This window comes from Strix aluco, chromosome 4 (genome assembly GCF_031877795.1).
Source record: "Strix aluco isolate bStrAlu1 chromosome 4, bStrAlu1.hap1, whole genome shotgun sequence".
In the NCBI taxonomy this organism is placed as follows: domain Eukaryota; kingdom Metazoa; phylum Chordata; class Aves; order Strigiformes; family Strigidae; genus Strix; species Strix aluco.
Genome location: NC_133934.1, coordinates 6,757,595 through 6,777,612, shown reverse-complemented (window position 1 = coordinate 6,777,612; position 20,018 = coordinate 6,757,595). Strand labels below are relative to the sequence as shown.

General features: G+C 43.2%; 2 protein-coding genes across 7 annotated transcripts in view; one reads left to right on the top strand and one right to left on the bottom strand.

The window, feature by feature from the left end:
* Nucleotides 1–13,045, top strand: part of KDM3A (lysine demethylase 3A) — a 34,180-nt gene extending 21,135 nt beyond the window's left edge. For all 3 annotated transcript variants that reach the window (XM_074821842.1, XM_074821843.1, XM_074821841.1), the window contains 11 exons: nucleotides 1,323–1,509; nucleotides 1,991–2,160; nucleotides 2,979–3,215; nucleotides 3,634–3,805; nucleotides 4,736–4,826; nucleotides 8,066–8,196; nucleotides 9,564–9,683; nucleotides 9,774–9,913; nucleotides 11,403–11,579; nucleotides 11,662–11,796; nucleotides 12,306–13,045. In XM_074821842.1, coding sequence (XP_074677943.1) covers nucleotides 1,323–1,509; nucleotides 1,991–2,160; nucleotides 2,979–3,215; nucleotides 3,634–3,805; nucleotides 4,736–4,826; nucleotides 8,066–8,196; nucleotides 9,564–9,683; nucleotides 9,774–9,913; nucleotides 11,403–11,579; nucleotides 11,662–11,796; nucleotides 12,306–12,386 — 1,641 coding nt within the window. In that variant the 3' untranslated portion in view covers nucleotides 12,387–13,045. The remainder of the gene's footprint in view (nucleotides 1–1,322; nucleotides 1,510–1,990; nucleotides 2,161–2,978; nucleotides 3,216–3,633; nucleotides 3,806–4,735; nucleotides 4,827–8,065; nucleotides 8,197–9,563; nucleotides 9,684–9,773; nucleotides 9,914–11,402; nucleotides 11,580–11,661; nucleotides 11,797–12,305) is intronic.
* Nucleotides 13,046–15,558: 2,513 nt separating this feature from the next.
* LOC141922549 (charged multivesicular body protein 3) overlaps nucleotides 15,559–20,018 on the bottom strand; it is a 38,504-nt gene continuing 34,044 nt past the window's right edge. For all 4 annotated transcript variants that reach the window (XM_074821850.1, XM_074821846.1, XM_074821847.1 and 1 more), the window contains 3 exons: nucleotides 18,207–18,328; nucleotides 17,009–17,123; nucleotides 15,559–16,106 (listed from right to left, as the gene is read on the bottom strand). In XM_074821850.1, coding sequence (XP_074677951.1) covers nucleotides 15,973–16,106; nucleotides 17,009–17,123; nucleotides 18,207–18,328 — 371 coding nt within the window. In that variant the 3' untranslated portion in view covers nucleotides 15,559–15,972. The remainder of the gene's footprint in view (nucleotides 16,107–17,008; nucleotides 17,124–18,206; nucleotides 18,329–20,018) is intronic.

The following is a 20,018-nucleotide window of genomic DNA, read 5'->3' as shown; positions in this document are numbered from 1 at the left end:
GTAATACATGTAGCATTTAAATGAATAAGTAGGGCTGAAGAGCGCTGGAATTCATAAAAGAACTACACATGAATAAAATCGTGAGGGTTAGAGCAGTATGGAGATGTGCTGATTTCTCTGGGAATCCTAGTTGGAAGTTTGCTACTCATTATATTAAAAAAATCAGACAAACCCCCACCATATGTTTATTTGTAAATGAATGTAGTATTTTTTTTGCTTTTGGAAATAGAGCACAAATGTATGGCTTAGTTTTGCAGTATTTTACTTAATTCAGCTGATTTCTTGCAATCTCAGTTCTGTTGTATGCTTATTGGTAAATTTATTTTGAGAGTAAATGTGTTATCCTAAGTGTAAGAAGCAGGCTGAACGTGATTTTGGTGTTGGTAGTCAAGAGACAAAAAATATTGTGAAGTATTAAAAGTGAGAAAGATGGTTACGTGGTTCAAAAGTTAGCCTACGACTGACATAGCTTCAGTCTTCAGTTTCTCAAGATTTCCTCTGGGACCCTGGAAAAACAGCTGCATTGAAATTTATCTATATCTCTCTGTAAAATTAGGTATGTGCTTGTTGTGTGAGGATAAGCTTATTGAAGTTTGAAGCATTTTAGATTGTCATGTTTGGCATCCTTACCACGCATCAGCAGTCATTAAGAGATGAAATAAAGAACGTAGCAATAGGCAGACACAGGTGTAGAATAATTTCTTGACTAAAAAGTATTTGAGCAGAGAAAAGAAATTTAGCCAGTCATGCAGGAATCCCAGGCCAAAGCAGTAGTTCTGGTTAGTCTGTTACCTAGAATCTCCAAATGAGTAGATAAATCAGCTGCACAGGAGATGTGCAGTAGTCCTGTGCTTGGATTGTGATGGCCAGGCTGGTGTTGCATTCATATTCAGTTATATTTTAGACCCAGCAGGTGAGTAGACTTTTGCTGCTGCCCTAAGATAAAAATTTAGGAGTCCTATATATTTGTTTTACTCTACTGAACTAAACCTCCAGCTTAGCCCTGGTCTGCGCATTGGCTATCACTGGAATTGCAAGCACGCTGCTATTAAACTGCATTTGGTTCCCAAGGCAGTCCCAGAAAATGCATCTGGGCAACTCAGCTTTCTGTGCTTGTCTGGAGGGGTGATGGACCCTGTTCTTAAAGTTCTTAAAGCAGATCCCGAATCCTGCTGGATCATCATCTCTGACCAATACTGAGATGCAATGCTGACCTCTTGTGGAGATCAGATTTTTTTTTTTTGGTAAATGAATTTGGACATGTTGATTGCTTCCCCTTTGAATAGAGTGTGTCTAAGCAAGTTCTCACTTTGCGTTTTCAGAACTTGGTACCTGGAGAGAGGACTAGCCTTCAACATAACAGTTTTGTCCTGAGCCCACAAGTGACGACACATGATCCTCCTCTAAAGTCACCAATTGGAAGTAAACAAACTGCTTCAGTAAATACTTCTCCTTCGTTAAGTTGGTTATCAAATCTAACAAGTGGAAATGTGAATAAAGAAAACAAAGGTATGTGCAGAACCAGTGAAGATAAAACCCTTTGTGGCTGTTTGTCAGAAGAATATAGATCAGACCTGGCAATATCGTGTGTTGAGAATGATATAATCTGCCTGCTGGGATGGGTGTTCAGTGCCTGTACTGCAAAACTCCTCCTTGGCAATGACTTGGAGTAGAACCTGGCAGGGTTAGCTTATTCTTTTTTGAAAACTGAATTAATATCCCATTGATGCAAGTATTCTTGAAAATTCAATTTGAGAATGTATTTAGTTTAGAATGTGTGATTTTAAAAATGTTGAGTATAGAAGAAAGTCAAATGAAAGGAGTATTTCATCTGCACATACTGAGAGGGGATTTATATATATGTGCACACATGTATGTATGCATATAGGAGTATCTTGTCTTAAAAAAAAAAATCCAACACATATACTACTCATGGTTCAGAGGATTAATCCTCGCTTCGTTCTCAGATGTGCTCTTTTTTTCATTTCAGAGAAACTCCTCCTACCTATTTCAAAGAATGAAAATAAATCTCTTCAGACACTCCCTAGTTTAGCTAAGCCTGCTGCAGCCCTGCAGACATTCAACAGTGCAATATTGACACCTGTGAGCAACAATAACACAGGTTTTCTGCGGAATCTGTTGAACTCTTCTGGAGGAAAGGTATATGGAAAATTTTGTTTTACAGGTTTGAGTTGATACTAGGCTTAGACTCCTGTTCTAACCTGTGAACTACCACCACAGACATTAGTCACAGCAGGTAAAATTCTGTCTTCATTTGGGAAAAAGGACTTAATTCACTTTCTGTGTTGCAGTGCTCCAGTTAATGCTTTCTAGAGTAGTAGCTTAGTGGTACTATCAGCAAATCTTGCTTGGTGAGGGATTGGGAACGAAGTGATAAAGCAGATTAATTTACTTAGGCCAGTCCCTGGCAGGTGCATTGATTGGCATGCCCATTAGACTCAAAAAGAAGCATCAAGGAACTTTCAGAGGGATGGACAAACATTCTGTGGTGGGTGACTATCTTTCTCATACCTCGTTTGCAGACTGGTTCACTTCAGATGTTCCTGGGCTTTGTTTGCTCTCACAGATACGGCTTCAAAATGGTGGGCTAAAATATTGGCCTTGAGAGTTCCTTGATGAAACTGCATTTCTGTTTCTTGATATAAAGAAAACCCTGTTCCATGCTGCATTTCATGGTTTTCTGCAGTGTTGCTTGAAAAGTAAATCAGAGCAGAACTTCTTATGCCAGAATGCTGTAGAGAAAGTGTCAGAAATGGCATTGGCATTTAATGATGGTGAGTTTCTACACAACAAAGTTCTGCAGATTTTTGTTTCGCTGGGCAATTGTGAGCTCAAGTGAAAAATTTTGAAAGTGGTAAACATCATCTTTAAAGTCTGCAGGACAAGGCAATGGAAAAGTGCACCAACTTCTTTTTTTTTTGTTCTTCTTTCTCCCTTTTTTTTTTTTTTTAAATCAGACAGACAATGGACTCAAGAGTACACCCAAAATCCTTGATGACATTTTTGCTTCCCTGGTACAAAATAGAACCATTACAGACTTGCCTAAGAAACCTCAAGGATTGACTATAAAGCCTACGATAATGGGCTTTGATACGCCTCACTACTGGTTATGTGATAACCGCTTGCTATGTCTTCAAGATCCCAACAATGAAAGTAATTGGAATGTCTTCAGGGAGTGCTGGAAGCAGGGACAGGTATTTAAGTTTTTCTGTGTTTTTCATTTTCAGTTCGTGTGCTTTGCTCTTTGAAGTGAAGGTACAAACTTACCGCAATGATAAGCAACACTAAACCTTCATAAAATGTACTACATGAACACTGTTAGATCCTTGGGTAAAAGGATGTATATTTTACTCTTTGAAATAATTTTCTAAACACATTGCTGAACTTACAGCTCTGTATAAAAAGCTTCCTCGTAGCTTGAAATAAAGAATGATCAACTGCATGGCATAATTCCCGTACAGCAGGCTGAGCATTTATTTTGGAAAATACAGCGCTTGCAAGGTGTCTGTGTTCAAATGTTCAGTACATTTTATGCATTACCTTATTCTATTATTTGGAATTAGAATTTTTGTTGTTTGATAATACTTCAGAATATATTATTCTTTCTCATAGCCTGTAATGGTATCAGGAGTGCATCACAAATTAAATGCAGATCTCTGGAGACCAGAGTCCTTTCGGAAGGAATTTGGCCAACAGGAAGTAGATCTGGTTAACTGCAGGACCAATGAAATCATCACTGGAGCTACTGTAGGGGATTTCTGGGATGGATTTGAAGATATTTCAAGTAAGTAGTGTGAATTTTTGTTCCAATAGGCAAAATATTCAGCAGCAGTAATTTTGCCCTAACACAAATTTGTCATCCTTAAGCAGTGTAAAAGATGTTCCAGGCTGCTTCTTTATCTTGGACAGTGTGTCTGGAGTGTGTTCTCACCATGTATACTTGTGTGGTGGTGGACTGGGTAGAAACTGTCAGCCCCATAGAGGGCTCTCCTTCAGGAGTATGTTTGGCTGCCTTTAGTCTTTTGGGGCAACATTCTGAGACAGTTTGGGATCTTCCTAGCAAGCGTGCTTCCCCTGTCAACTTTTTTGTGCAGTTGAGCAAAACATAAAAGAGCACATGTAGGGTTGGTGCTCACAAGGTAATTGGGTTCTGCTGTTTTAACTTGGTGCTTTTTGTTCCTAAAGAACTAAAAAAATGGGTTTAGGGGAGGTGAGCATGAGATTTGGCTTCGTTTTCATTTCTAGGTGAAAACAAACTTTTTCCAGGAGAATTAATACTTGCTGTGGCATCTGGAGTTTTACTTCATCTGTTTGTGTGATGTAAACTTGTGGAATTTGGTACTTGGGGCAAGAAGAGTGGGAACTAGAAGGCTCTCTTAAACCTTTCTTTTCTGTTACTTGATCTTTGAAAAGATTTGACTTTATCATCAGCTACTCTGGCCTCAAACACAAAAACCATTGACTGAGCTAAACTGTAGTAAGTGCTTGGGGCGGGGAGCTGCTAAAGGCTACTTCTCTAGTCTGAAATCTCCTGTCGTAACACGTTTGTCACAGATGTGATGTCAGATGAACTTGTATGTCTCTGATTCTACATAAATAGTTGTGGAATTAACATGATTTTAAACTAAGATAAGGATTTTTTTGTCTTGATTTTTTTTTTAACTTTGAGTTTTACAACTATTAAAAACTAAGACCTGTTAATATTTGACAATAGGTCGCCTGAGAACAGAAGAAGGAGAGCCAATGGTGTTGAAGCTTAAAGACTGGCCTCCAGGAGAAGACTTCAGAGATATGATGCCTTCTCGGTATGAATTTACAAAGAAACTGTTCATCACTTGTGTGGTACACTCCCAAAATAATGGAATATAGGAATACTGTTATGTTTTGACACATGCTTCAGCTTTGAGAAGTATTGGTCACATGAAAACCATTTTGTTTCTCAGAAATGACTGATGTAGCTGGAAATGCTAAACAAGTTTTATAATTTTTTTTATGTAGTTGACTGTATGTATTGCCAAGTAAAGTGAGTACCTAAAATTGCTAGTGATTGGTTAAGCTTTAGAAGCTTTCTAAAAGCCTGAGTCATCTTGAAAACTAAAGTTCAGTTGAAGCTTTTTTCTTTTTTGCCAGATGTTTTTAAGTTATGGTATCATAGGAATAACTGAAACGTGGTGGGACAAATCACATGACTGAAGGATCACAATGGGTGGCCACAGGCTGTTTTGTAAAGACAGGTAGGGAAGAAGAGGTGGAGGAGTCGCGCTCTATGTTAAGGAGAACCTTGAGTATATGGGAGTCAACTACAGCAATTTTGGAAGCCCTATCAAATGCCTCTGGGTCAAGATCAGAGGGGTTGTCTCCAAGGGGGATCTTACAGTAGGCGTCTGCCACCGACCTCCAAGCCAAGATGAGGCCAATGAAGCAATATTTGGGTCACTTAAGCAAACTTCACGTCAACAGAACCTGGTTCTTATGGGTGACTTCAACTACCCTGACATTTGTTGGAAGAACAATACAGCAGCTCATCCATCAAGTTCCTGGAATGTGTAGAGGACTGCTTCATCATACAAATGTTAGTTGTGCCACCCAGGAATGAGGCACTATTGGAATTGCTACTCTCAAACCAAGAAAACCTGCTTTGTAATACCTGGGGTAGTGATAGCCTTGGCTGCAGTGATCACAGTGTTGTGGAGTTTGGGATCCTGCTGAGCATGCTGAAAGTTAGTACTAAGACAAAGGTTTTAGATTTTAGAAGAGCAAACTTCAGCTTGTTCAGAGCTCAATGGAGGGAAGCTTCCATGGAGGATAAAGGAGCTAACAAGTGCTCAGAGTTTTCAAGCACTGTCTCCTGGAAGTACAAAAACAGTTCATCCCTTTTAAAGGTAAGGGAAGTAGGTGGAGCCTCTTGGCTTAACTGTGAGCTTCTGAGTCTGCTCAAAACCAAGAGAGAAGTATACCAGAGATGGAAAAGCAGACAAAATACCCATTGAGAGCTACAGGGACATTGCCAGGGCATGCAGAGATGCAGTGAGAAAAGCATAAGCTCAGCTCAGATTGAAATTGGCCAGAGATGTCAAAAACTACAAGAAAGGGTTCTTCAGGTACATAAACAATAAGCAGAAACAGAAGGAAAATATTGGCCTGCTGTTAAACAGGAGAGGTGAATTAGTCACCAGCAACACTGAAAAGGCAGAGGTTCTGAACACTTTTTTCACTTCTGTCTTTACCAGCACTGTTGGGCCCCAGGTCTTGGGAACAAAAATCCAGGTCAATGCAAACACAGACTCTCTGTCAGTGAAGGAAGAGTTGGTGTATGAACTGTCACAGGAGCTTGACCCCTACAAATCGATGGGCCCTGATGTTATCCACCTGAGGGTGTCAAGAGCTGGCTGATGTCATTGCAAGGCCTCCCTCCATAATCTTTGAGAAGTTGTGGAGATTGCGGGACATCCCAGAAGACTGGAAGAAGGCTAATGTCACCCCCATTTGCAAGAAGGGCATAAAGGAGGATCCGGGAAATTATAGGCCCATCAGCCTTACTTCAATCCCTGGGAAAGTTGTGGAATGAATCCTCCTGGGGGCTATTGCAAGTCAAATGAAGAATGTGATTGGGAAAAGCCAACATGGATTCACCAAGGGTAAATTGTGCTTGAAAAACCTGAGTGCCTTCTACGATAAAGCAACCTGCTCGGTGGATGTGGGGTGAGTGGTGGACACTGTCTGCCTGGATTTCTCCAAGGCTTTCCATATGGTCCGCCACAGCCACTTCCTAGAGACACTGGTGTGTTACAGTCTAGAGAAGTGGTCTGTGTGTGTGGTGGGAAATAGCTCCTTTTCAAACTGGCAACCTGTCACCAGTGGAGGTCCCCCAGGATCGATATTCAGACCAGTGCTGTTTAATATCTTCATAAGTGATCTGGCTGATGGGATCAAGTGCACCCTGATGAAGTTTGCTGACAAACTGAGTGGGGAAGTGAACACTTTGGAAGGGAGAGCCACCCTGCAGGAAGACCTGGAGAGGCTGACAGGGCGAGCTAACAAGGACCTCAGAAAGTTCAGCAAGGACAAGTGTATGGTCTTGCACTTTGGAAAACATAATCCAGGAGTGCAGCACAGGCTGGGATCTACCTGGCTGGAGACCAGCTCTGGGAAGGGACCTGGGGGTCCTGGTGGACAACAAGCTTAAGATGAGTGACCAGTGTCGTGGTGCTGCTGCGGCAAAGAAAGCCAACGAGGTGCTGGGTTGCATCAACAAGGGCACCAGCAGAGATAAAGAAGTCATTACCCCGCTCTACTCAGGGCTTGCCAGGCCACATCTGGAATACTGTGTTCAGTTTTGGTCTCTGCTATACAAATAGATGTGGACAGGCTGGAGAGGGTCCAGGGGAGGCCACAAGGCTGCTCAGGCCCCTGATCATCTATGTGAGGAGAGGCTGATAGAATTGGGTTTGTTCAGCCTTGAGAAGCGAGAAGTTAGGGGAGACCTTATCTCCATGTTCCAGTATTTAAAGCGTGGCTACAAAGAAGATGGAAGCTCCCCTTTTGCAAGCAGTCACATGAAAAGACAAGGGGTAATGGGTACAAGTTACTCCTGGGGAGATTCCAGTTGGACACAAGAAGAAAACTTTTCACAATGAGAACAATCAGCCACTGGAATAATCTCCCCAGGGAAGTGGTAGATTCCCCATTGGACATTTTTAAGATTCAGGGGGCTGAGCCATCCTGTCTAGAGTGTGGTTTTGCTGGAAAGGTTGGACCAGATGATCCTTAAGGTCCCTTCTAACCTGGTAGTCTATGATTCTGACTTACTCTATTTGGTGTTAGTTGAGCTGATTACACAAGGAAATAGTATTATTCCAGAGCAGTTAAATTTCTTTATCAGCTATATTCTTGTGTCTTGCTTGTTTTGTTCCTTTTCATGGTGTCCAGTAAACCCCCTGGGGGAAGAAGTAGAGTTTCCTGACTGGAGAAAGTTTTTGTTGCAGTCTATTTTAGTCTGGTTTTCTATCAATTCCTAACATTAAATTGTGCTGTATTACTTTAGGTTTGATGACTTGATGAAAAATATTCCACTGCCAGAATACACTAGGAGAGGTGGAAAGCTCAACCTTGCTTCTCGACTTCCCAACTATTTTGTACGACCAGATCTGGGCCCTAAGATGTACAACGCCTACGGTAAGGAATTTTTCACTCTAAAGGTCATGTTGACCACACATTCAAATTAAAATTGACTGTAAATTAAATGAATCCGTGCTGTTGTAGACAACTTGATTAATCCCATTAGGTGTGAAAACCTAACTTTGGCTCACTTACAGGTATTAGTGTCCAGAGCATTATATAATTTTATTAAATGATTCTTTGTCCAGGTGGTTTCAAGCCAATAATACTTACTCCCAGTCTTCCAGTCAACTTGCTCCACATATGTATACACAGTCTCTCCTTCCTATAGCTGGCCACGTGTATTTGTTGTTTTGCTACTTCTGGCTGTATCACTTTTATTACTTCGTCTTTTTGGGCCTGCCCTGGGATAGAGTTACTCTTCTTCCTCGTAGCTGGTAGGGTGCTGTGTTTCAGATTCAGTGCGAGGATAATGTTGATAACACACTGATGGTTTAGTTGTCGCTCAATAGCGCTTATCCAAAATTAAGGATTTTTCAGTTTCCCGTGCTCTGCCAGCGAGGAGATGCACAAGAAGCTGGGAGGGAGCGTGGCCAGGAGAGCTGACCCGCACTAGCCAAAGGGCTATTCCATACCACAGAGCGTCATGCTGGGGGTATAACCCGGGGAGAGCTGGCTGGGGGGGCGGGTCACTGCTCGGGCATCGGTCAGCGGGTGGTGAGCAATTGTGTTGTGCAGCACTTGTCTTTTCTTGGGCTATATTTATCTCTTTGTTAAATTTCTTTTCATTACTATTACTGCTACTATTATATTATATTTTATCATTATTGTTATTATTTTAGTTATTAAACTGTACTTATCTCAACCCCCGAGTTTTACTCTTTTTTTGTTTGTCCTCTCCATCCTACTGGGAGGGGGGAGAAGGACATGCGGGTGCATGGTGCTTAGTTGCTGGCTGGGGTTAAACCATGACAGGGCTGTATCATTTAGTGTTTAATCTCTTCTTGAGCAATTCTTTCCATGGCATATAAAACTAAGCATGATCGTGGCCATTTAAGAGATCGTGGCTAGTAAATACTGTAGCAGTTGATTTGGAGTGAAAAGGAGACTGTTTCTGAGAATGCTTTATTCTAAATTGCTATAGAAACCCTATTGAGGTGGGACTTAAACGTGACCTTTGTATATCGTACACGTCAAGTATAGCTATGGAACGATGTGTCAGCCTGTAAACTGATCACTTGGGAAGACCCAAACAAGATGGGGCAAGGTCTTGGCTATAACATACCGTGCTGTGCTGGAATCATTTGCTGATAAAAGTAAAAGCTCTCTGGTCTTTTCAGATAGTGCTGCTGGGAGTGGCGTAAGGGGTTTTGTTGTCTTACTAATGTACTCTCTTTTTTTTTTTAATTTTTCTTTTCCCCCAGGCTTAATAACACCAGAGGATAGAAAATACGGCACAACAAATCTCCATTTAGATGTGTCTGATGCAGCTAATGTTATGGTCTATGTGGGTATCCCCAAAGGCCAGGCTGATCAAGAAGAAGGTGAAGTCTTTTTTTTGTCTTCTGGGGGGGTTATTTCTGTGGTTGGAGGGAAGGTCCTGTAGTGTAACTGCTTCTGTTTACTCTCCACAGAAGTGCTTAAAACCATACAAGATGGTGATTCTGATGAATTGACAATTAAGCGTTTTACTGAAAGTCGAGAAAAACCTGGAGCTCTGTGGCACATTTATGCTGCTAAAGATACAGAGAAGATCCGGGAATTCCTTAAAAAGGTAAGCTGTTATATCTTAAAAACTGAGCTTCTTGTCTGTATAGCCTTGCAAATATGTATCCTTGGACTTTTCTCCTCCTTTCTATCCCAGTTGTTCTGGAAATAAGTGCACTTGAGTTGTATCCAAGACAAAACTTCTCATGTGCCATGGGTCTTGTAGGATCTGAGGAGGGTAGTGAATTGAAGCTTGAAGTTACCCTGCATGTAGTTATGCTGCTTTTGCCCACACTTATAAAGCACAAGTAATGATGTGTAATGAACAAAAAATAGGTGGTTTAGATTTAAGCAAAAACATGGTTCACTCTTCAGCTAGATCCTTCTTAAAATGTTCTTGGGAAATGTCAGAGCAATATGTGGTGCATTAAGTTCTTCCTTGTTCTCTCCCTTTTCCTACCTTGTATTTTTCCATACATTTATGAGGTTTGGATTAAGGGAAAAGCATGAGGTATTTTGGGTGATGTTTTAATGGGAGTTAAAGGTTTAATAGAGATGTGATACTACATCCGGAAGGGCTTGTTTCAGTATTTAAATTCACCACAAATGGTCCAGAGTTCTTGGTGGTCTTAATTCTGGAACTTCTTCAGTGCTCCAAAAGTGGAAAGAGCTAATATGTCGATGTTTAAAAGGATAAATGGGATGATTTGAACAACTGTTGGCCTTGTCAGCCTGACTGCTGCCTTGGGCGGAAGCTTAGAGAAGCTATAGCAGATTTGTTTAGTATTAACAAAGAACAAAACTTATACTTGATAAAACATGATACTGAATTTGACAAGCACTGGCATTTTGAGGTTTGACATCTGTCTCACACCTCTTCTCAGTCCCTTGTAGTATACTGGCCTGCAGGCGTGAGGCTTTCAGCAGCTTGTCTTGGAGTAGAACTGAGGTTTAACTCCTCCCAAATGAGTTTTTGGACTACAGACCTGGGTGTAAATTATCGCTACAGCAAATTGGATTTACATCGGAACTTTAAAATTATCTCCCTGCAGTCCTCAAATGTCTCTTCTAAAGTGCTGCTTGTGCCTCCCAGCCTCCTATCTCCTGAAAATCTGGTTAGCATCCTCTGTTTTGGTCAGTGAGCACACTGACTATTCCTGGCCTCGGGGCAGACACCTGCTGAATTCCACACTCGGTAAAAAAACTAGGCTGTACAGTAGTGTGAGAGTATTGATCCCATAGAGGAGAGGGGTTCCTGCTGTGAACACACACGAATCGCTTAACCCTTCTATTTCTTCTTACTGTAAATTGGATTTACTTGCATTTCCTATATCCACCTTTGAATGTGTCTGTGAAGCAAGGGGGACTGAGAAATGATGAAGCCTTGACAAACTAAGGACAGAATAAGAATCCAAACCTTTCACTGTGTAACTTATACCCGAACACGCGGTACAAGTCGCTCTATCTGGCGTGCCTGCACGTGGGCTACCACAGATACACCTAAATTACCCAGTAAGGCTGGTTGTTGTAATACCTGTCATCTTGTGACTTTCCAGGTTGCGGAAGAACAAGGTCAAGAAAACCCTGTAGATCACGATCCCATTCATGATCAGAGTTGGTACTTGGACCGATCGCTAAGAAAACGCCTTCATCAAGAGTATGGAGTTCAAGGCTGGGCTATTGTACAGTTTCTAGGAGATGTAGTTTTCATTCCAGCAGGAGCTCCACACCAGGCAAGCACCAGGGCCGCTCTTACAGCCTGACCACTTGGGCAGACGTCTGAGCACATGGCTAATGCTTGTTTGTTCTCTCTAGGTTCATAATTTGTACAGTTGTATTAAAGTTGCAGAAGACTTTGTATCCCCAGAGCATGTCAAACATTGCTTCTGGCTCACTCAGGAATTTAGATATCTGTCGCATACGCATACGAACCATGAAGATAAACTGCAGGTAACTCACCAATGCTGAAGATGAACCCTGCCCCTCTTAACCCTTTCAAAAAACCCACCCAAACCCACCAAACAACCCTCACCAATCCCATAAGGGCTGTGTCTACACAACCCAAGTTGCTTTCATGTTCAGACTGCCTTTAATGCATTGAACCTTGAAGAGCAATTTCTGTAGGCTTTTGAATTGTTACCAATTTTTATTAGTTTTGAGGAAGCCTTCTGAAGCTGAGATTCTTTTGAAATGTTTTCTTCAAGCATTTCTCTTGTTTTCCCTCTGGCTAAACTTGCAATGCTCTCCTCGGGCTACAGGGTTTGTTTCTATCCTGTTAGCATTTGAGCCTTGTTTTCACATGTTGGTGATGTACGTGAAGCTTGAGCCTGTTTAAACTGAAAGCAGAGCTGCACAGGGTGTGGGGAAGTTGTGCAGGTGTCTTCTGTGAGCCAGAGGCTTCCAACCTGCCCCAACCATGCCGCTTGCTTGTAAAAATAATGCCTTTTCTTTCCTCCTAGGTGAAGAATGTCATATACCACGCTGTTAAAGATGCAGTTGGGATACTGAGAGCTAATGAATCCAGCCTTAGCAGACCGTAAAGTAGAAAGCCTTAACCACACACTATGAAACAGAAGCGTTGGCAGCTGTTTTAACTACTCAGTCAGGACCTCTGTGGACTTTGAGATTATATGAATGTTACCTCATCTTCCTTTCAGCAGTACCAGAGGATCGTGGTACTATGTTCTGTGTATTCTTCCAATGTTTACAAACCTGATATGTATATGTAGTAATATGTATGGACTGTGGCATACTGTGAATGCTCAGTTGCAATAGAACTTTATATGGAGTTGCTCTCCAAACTGTACAAAATACCTCCTATAGAACTGTCGGAAACTATTCCAAATTACTCATTTGAAAAATATTACTCAAGACATTGTAAAGCTCCAATTTTTAAAATTTATTTTGGGGTGGGAGGAAGTACAGTGTCACCCAGTTTAATAACCAATTTACATTAAAAAAATGCAGTTCTGAAATTTCACATTAACATAGAACTAGCATTTAAAAGTAGCTTTAAGCTATTGTATAGTAACATAGAGATGGGGGTTAACCATCTTTAGGTAAATGTATTTAAATTTCTAAATGTTAAAAGAAACTTTTAATCAAATGTCTTCTGTTTGAAACCGCTCTTTAATTTGAAATGATGTTTGATTCTCTGGTTTTTAACACTGAATGGTCTACATAAAATTCTTCTATTTCAGATATTGTTCCTTGCCTGGCTTCTTCAATTGACTCTTTAAAATGTAATTAATTTGATACAGGGCTTTGAAATGCAAAAGAGGATTTTGTATCGTATACTCTTCATACTCTCTTTTTTAAAGTATCTGAAGGCTCAGGGTAAGGAATTAATGACAGATGTGGGTTTTTTGGTTAACCAAAGCACGAGTTAGCTTGACTACTGCTGCCCAGCCAACGCCAGTGCTATGGTCTGTATCAAACAAGCTTTGCAGCTTCAGTCTGAAATGGCAGGTTGCTCTAAAATTACTTAGAGGAAGACTGAGAATGTTGGTAAAACTTAAAACAGGGAGAGGGGTTGAGAGTGGAGAAGCACACCTTCTGTTGAACAGATAAGCCAGGATAAAATGAAGCTTTCTGTTCTTCAGAGTCCTGTCCAGCACTGAAATGCACAGCACAGCTGGTGGGAAGAGCCAGGCAGGAGGGGAACCTCCTGGGGAGACAAATGTCACTTTTCTGAGCTGTGTGTAACAAATTGAAAAAAAATACCATCACCTGAGAGCCTCAGAACAATTAATGCTGATCATTAGTAGCCAGTGAAGTACTACAGGGAGGGGAATTTGCAGAGTTTATCAAAGAAGCTTCCTCTTACCCATCCCTCAGTCTCTGAAGCGGAGCAGAGACTGCAGGGATTAAGTCTCTTAATCGAGGTAGAACAAAGCGGGCTCAGTGGCCTGGCCCAGCTGCTGTGCAGGCCTTGGCTAAGGCTGGCTGCCCTGGCCAGCTCCGGGGCAGGTCCTTTGGCTGTTGGACCTGCAGATCTTCAGGTGACCACCTACAGCTTGCTTTGCCTGTGCTGAGATCCGTGATGCTGGTGAGGAACCGAGGCAAGCGCTGTGGTGATCTCCTTGTGCAGGGAAATGTCCTGCTTGGCCTGGCTTGAGCTGCTGGTTTCAACACTGCTGTGTTCAGGGAGAACTTCCTCTGGCTCTGTGGCTGAGGCTGCTGACAGTAAACAGACCTGCTTGTTTCTAGTTGCTCCATCTGGCTTTTCTGAGGAGGAGCAGTAAACCTGGATTTGGTGTTTTGTGCCTGAACTAGCCAAGTATCCTTAAAGGCGCAACGCTTTAGCTGAGTGTTTGGTGCTTGCGGTACTGAGTCTGAAGTAACTGCAGTAATGCAGTCTGATGGCTTTTGGAGCCAGCTGGAGTACAGGTGCCTTCCCTCCCCGGGCGGGGGGAAATGCATCATGCTGATCTTACAGGCACGTATGAATGTACGTGTGAAAAGACCCATTGTTGAAGTTGGATTTTGAACTTGCTTGCCATGGTGCTGCTGTTCAATCTGCTTTTATTGCAGCTGTTACCCACCCAATCTTACTGACTTCAGCTGCTTTTTTCCTTTCTGATCTGTCCTCTCTGGATTTTTTAAGACCCCAAGAAACAAACCCTCCCCTTTGCCTGTTCCTGTTCTGTTTGGGGTGGATGGAGTGCTTGCATTGTTCTTTGCTCCCTTGGCAGGGAGCTGAGCAGGGCTTGGCTCCTCTCTGTTTTTTAGGGCTGAAAGGGAAAGTTGTTGGAGACCACCTGTGTGTCCATGTGCCTTGTCTGTTCCTCTCCCCTTGCTGTTGAATACAATTATTGATAAACTTTTGCTAAAAAGTCTTCCTTAAAATTAGAAACTTTTTCCTTTTGCCTGGGAGGTTCTTGCAGCACTGACAGGGTCAGGTGAGAGACAGGGTAGACACTCACTTTGCAAACTGCCTCAAGTTTTTCCTTGAGGAGACCCTAAAAATGTGCCACTTAAGCAGCAAACAGCTTTTCACCACTTGTGACTGTGCCATAGCGAAGTGACAGTGCTGGGAATGATTCAAAAATGTTAGGATGGCTGCAGTGACCCTCCCTTTTGGGGCAGCACCTTTGTGACTAACAATCTACCAGCTGTGGAGCTCTGCCTGTACCTGTTTGCCTGTAACATGACTGTATTCTCTTACTGGCTTTGCAGACAGGCACAGTGGGCAACAGCTGCCCCTGCTCTGCAGCTGTGAGGGGCTGCAGCTCTTCTCACGAGTCTCTTGGGTACCAGGTTTAATTTTTATAAACTCAACTGAAAAAGGTCATTACATGGGCTCAGTTTTGGGGTCAGTTCTGGACCTGACCACTGCTGCCCCAAGAGCACTGCTCCTCCCCTCCCTTGGCACAGCCCAGGGCAGAGGGGGCCTGGCCACAGCCTCAGGGGCTACAGAAACTTGGCTAACACCAGCCTGGCCCAGGGCTCTCTTACCACTGCCAGCTGATCCCTCCTCACCTGAACACCACCTTTGCTAAGAAAAGCTCCCCAGTGCCTGGACAGAGCCAGAACAGAGCAGCAATTTCACAGCTGCTCTTGATGGAAAGCTGGTTTTTTTATGGTATGAAGGCCCTAAATGTGCTAAAGAAAAAAAAAGAAGTGTTATAAAACCCAAGAGGGAGCTGTTAGAGGTAGATATTGTTTGTGAAAAAGTTACAAGTGATGCAAACTGAACTGATGCACAGGAGCAACTGTTAAAAGCAGCTTTAATAAAAGTTGTAGTGATTCAGAAAAACAAAGATCTTGGGTTTTGGTAGCAGATTAAGCCAAAGTGCCTTTTAGGGAAAGATGCTACTTGAACTTAAGAATGTATTTCAGGACCTTAAAAATACAGAACATTACACCACCATTGCCATTTCACCACGGCCTCGCAGGGGTGACAGGCTGAACAGAAAACAGTAAAATAATCTCTACAGACTGCACTCCCCAAGAAGAAATATATTACAGTAGTTTCTTGCAGAATACAATCCCCAGGAAGAAAAAAAATAATATATATTACATAAAGTATTCTCACATATTAAGTTTTATATTTTGAAGGTAGGACAGACTATCCCATTGCAAAAGAAAAAAAAAAAAGGCAAACTGTACACATTTGTTTCACCCTTAGCTGCGGAGGGTGGCCAACCGCGACTGCATCGCCTCGATGTCTTCCTCCTCGTCAACAGCCGCGGCCGCTCCCATGGGCTCGGGCTCTGGCAGAGCATCTGTGACTTTACTTGGTGCTTTACCCAAGGCCCCTGCGAACAACAACCAGGCTCGTTAGTGGGTTAGGTCTTGATGTAATACTTAGCAGCTTTCAATACATCTAAAATAATTCAGTCACTTCTGGTTGAGGTGACACACAGGAGTTGTTTGACCTGAGCAGCCCGGGCTGGCGGCCAGTGCTCACCTACACCTCGGTGCTCACCTACACCTTGGTGCTCCTACAGCTGCTCCCACCCGCTCCCAGCCAGGAAACAGCACGGACCAAGCAAAGCAGGATCAGAGAAACAAGAGGGAAGAGCAGGGCAGGAGCTAGGGAACTGCGCTTTCAGCGTGTTACTGCTGAACACAGCTCTGCTACCTACAGCTCTCACACCCTGTCACAAGAAATTCCAGTAAGGAGCATTCTAAGCATTATCTGAGTCAAAGAACTAAACCAGTAGATCATTACTTCATGAGCTGTAAGGCAGAAGTTAGGGTTGGGTTTTGGATTTTTTTGTTTGTTTTGTGGTGGTTCTTCCCCCAACTCGAGACACTAAGAGCATTTTACAGCCAGGAATGCCACCAGCCTCTGACTCAAGGCAACGCAGCTGAGTTTATTTCCTGGCTTCGTTAATAAGTGAATCTAGTCAATCACGTAATATCACATTGTTGAGAGGATCCACCACACAGACAGACGCTGATCTGTTAAAGCCTCAGTCAGACCTGCACAGCCAGCAGCTGGTGCATGTTACTTGTGTTTTATCAAACCACACCGGCCTTCTTGGCCACTATTCCCCGAGAAACCAGTTTGTCAGAGCACGCTGCCTTTCAGCAAAGGTACAGACAGCTCTGGGGGAGCACCCTTCAGTCAGAACGGATGAAGATTTAAATTGCTGCTGCTTCCTGAGCAGAGCGGGGACAAGGCTCCGCTCTCGGCAAACACGCACAAACTCACCGGCTGTAATTTCAAAAAGGATTTTATCAATTTCCATCTCAGCTTCCTCTTCCATCTCCTCCTGATCCTCCAGGCTTTCAAAGGTGTCCTCCAGCATTTCCTCTATAATACCAGCCTAGCAGAGAACAAAAAGGCAGCGCATGAAGCCCTTGGAAACAGCAAAGAGGACACACTTCCTACTTTTGAGATCAGGTTACGCCTGTCCAGGCATTTAACAACTGCCTGCTCGGTGCTCCAGCTTCCCGGATCCAGGCTCTCCTGCTGCAAGAGGGCTGGCCAACACGCCTGCCTCCAGTCTCAGCGCGAGTCTGTACAACTGGCACGCAGGAAAAGCGGTGAGAAAACACGATTAAATACACCTGTTCTCACTCTGAAACCCTCAAGCTGTTAAGTCTTTGTTGTTGCAAGTCTAAACACCACCAACAAAATATGCAAAATACAACTGCAAACTTCAGTCGTGAAGCATAAATTATGTAACATGCCAGTGTTTGACGTAGGTTCCCTTTTTTCTACATGCATTTGAAAAATGTTCCTCTGCAGGGCCTGTAACCTAGAGATGGCCAAACTGTTGTGGTGCAGAATGGTAAATTTGTTAAGAAATAAATTCATTTGAACTAACAGTCTAGAGTGGTAAGAGGGAAAAAAGCAAAACAATTTTGGTAGTTGGAAAGATAACAGCCACGACAGAGAATAAGTGTACTTTAAAATCAGAGAATTTTCATCACACAGTGACACTAAGCCAGGTGGTTTAAACCCAGAGTCAGGCTGGCCATCGTGCCTAAGATGGGGCTTTCAGCTTCCCACTGTGGTGGGTCTTTCTTAATGAACATTTTCACCCCCTGCAAGCGGGAAATTCAGTCTCCCCCAGAACAGACAGAAGCTTGGGGAAGTCCTGCTGTCAGCCTCGGTCTCCCCCCACCCCTGGGACTAGGATGACCAAGCCATGACCGCTCTGTACAGGGAGCGATCTCCTTCCTTCCACCCTCAACCTGAGCAGCTTTGTTCAGCTCCAGGCCTTACACCAAATGTGTTGCAGGTGTTACCACCAAGTCAGGGTTTTCCCCACATCCAACTATTAATGTGCTGCTTTAACTTCTGTTGGTCAGAGCTCACAGGAGCCCTCTGACAAAGGGGCCACCACACAGCACTCCAGCACGCTGCACCACCACCTGCGTCTTATTTATGTTCTAGATCTTACCTTCATCATCTCTTTGGACAACTCCCTCATCGTTGCTTGGATTTCTGGGATTTTTACTAGATTTTGCATAGCTTTCATGACTTCTGTGCTCTTCTGCAATGAACCTGCTACTCTCAGGACAGCTGTGAAGGAGAGGCATAGAAAAGCTTGAACGATCCCTGCACCACCGAACGCAGAGAAATTATATCCTCTCTACACAGATAGAAATTTGTTTGCATTTAGGCAATTTCATTCAAAAAAAAAAACCAACGGACTTCTTCATTCTCATCTACCTTCCTGGAAAAGCTCAACTCCTACTTGAATCTGAAAAAATAAGTTTCTAGCAAAGATACTGGTGCTGTACGATTACCGGGAGCAATGCAGGCTGCCTGCAGAGAGATTTCAACCCACTCGCAGTGCAGTTCCCGCAGCGACATCCCCGAGGACCCTGCGGAGGCTTCCACCCGCACAGCCACAGTCCAGGCCCGCACCCAACTGCTCACCAAACCAGGGACCTTCTGCCCGACAGCGGAAGCCAATGCTGCCAGGACTTGTAACGCCCAAGTTTGGTGCCAAACAGTGAACTAGAAAGTTAATCCTGAAGCAGGTAAGCTGGAAATAAGTCTAGTTTAAACTGAATTTAACAATACTCTTTCCAGAGGCTGTTCTCACAACACAGCTTAGAGGCTCTTCTCAGGTATGTTGATATACCAAGATCAAAATGCAGTAATTAAGGGTACTTTGAGGTTCCTGAATTCTGCCATCTAACTTTGCAGCTTCCTAGTCACGGAGAACTTACCTGTTTGTATATAATATGGTCACTCCTTAATGAAGCAAAATGAAGGTACAGCATATATTATTTTTCATTTTAATACTTAGTTTCTTTAAGAACATTACAAGTGAAATGTGAATGAACTAACAGAAACTTTGCCTTTAGCAGTCATCTCCCAAGATGAAGCAAGCTAATGGAAGCCCCAGCCTGAATTCTAGATTCCTTCCTACTGCTGGGGTAAGCGTACCAGAACATTCCCAGTACGATGAAGATGCTGGTAGCATCACGAGGAAGCTGCTTTGAGTTCTTCCTTTTTAAAGGACACCTCCAGCTGCAAGGCTGGCCCCTGCTTCCCCTTCCTGAATGAGGTACACGGGGAGCTCCATCTGACCTACCGTCAGATTACACTTAACGTTTACATTGCGACTCCTGATTTATCACTCATCCAGTGTTAAAATCTACTGGCAACTACCTTGGATAATGCTGGGGTGGGGGAATATGTTGACATTTCAGTAGCATGTTAACCTCTGCCAAGTCTTTCTCCATCTTTATTTTCTGCTCTGCTCTTGTTACATGCTAAAACGCTCCAAGGTATGGAAAATACCTGCAGGAAGTCTATTACAACAGATTTGGTTGTCCAGAGGTGCTGGAGCGAGTGCAGAGGAGGGCAACGAAGCTGGTGAAGGGCCTGGAGAACAAATCCTATGAGGAACGATTGAAGGAGCTGAGACTGCTTAGTTTGAGGAAGAGAAGGCTGAGGGGAGACCTCATCACTCTCTACACCTACCTGAAAGGACACTGTAGAGAGGTTGGTGCTGGTCTCTTCTCACAGGTGATTAGTGACAGAACAAGAGGGAACGGCTTTAAACTGCAACAGGGGAGGTTCAGACTGGACATTAGGAAAAAACTTTTCCCAGAAAGAGTGGTTAGACAGTGGAATAGGCTGCCCAGGGAGGGGGTGGAGTCACCATCCCTGGATGTGTTTAAGGGTCGTTTAGATGAGATGTTGGGGGATATGGTGTAGGGGAGAACTCTGCAGAGTAGGGCTGATGGTTGGACTC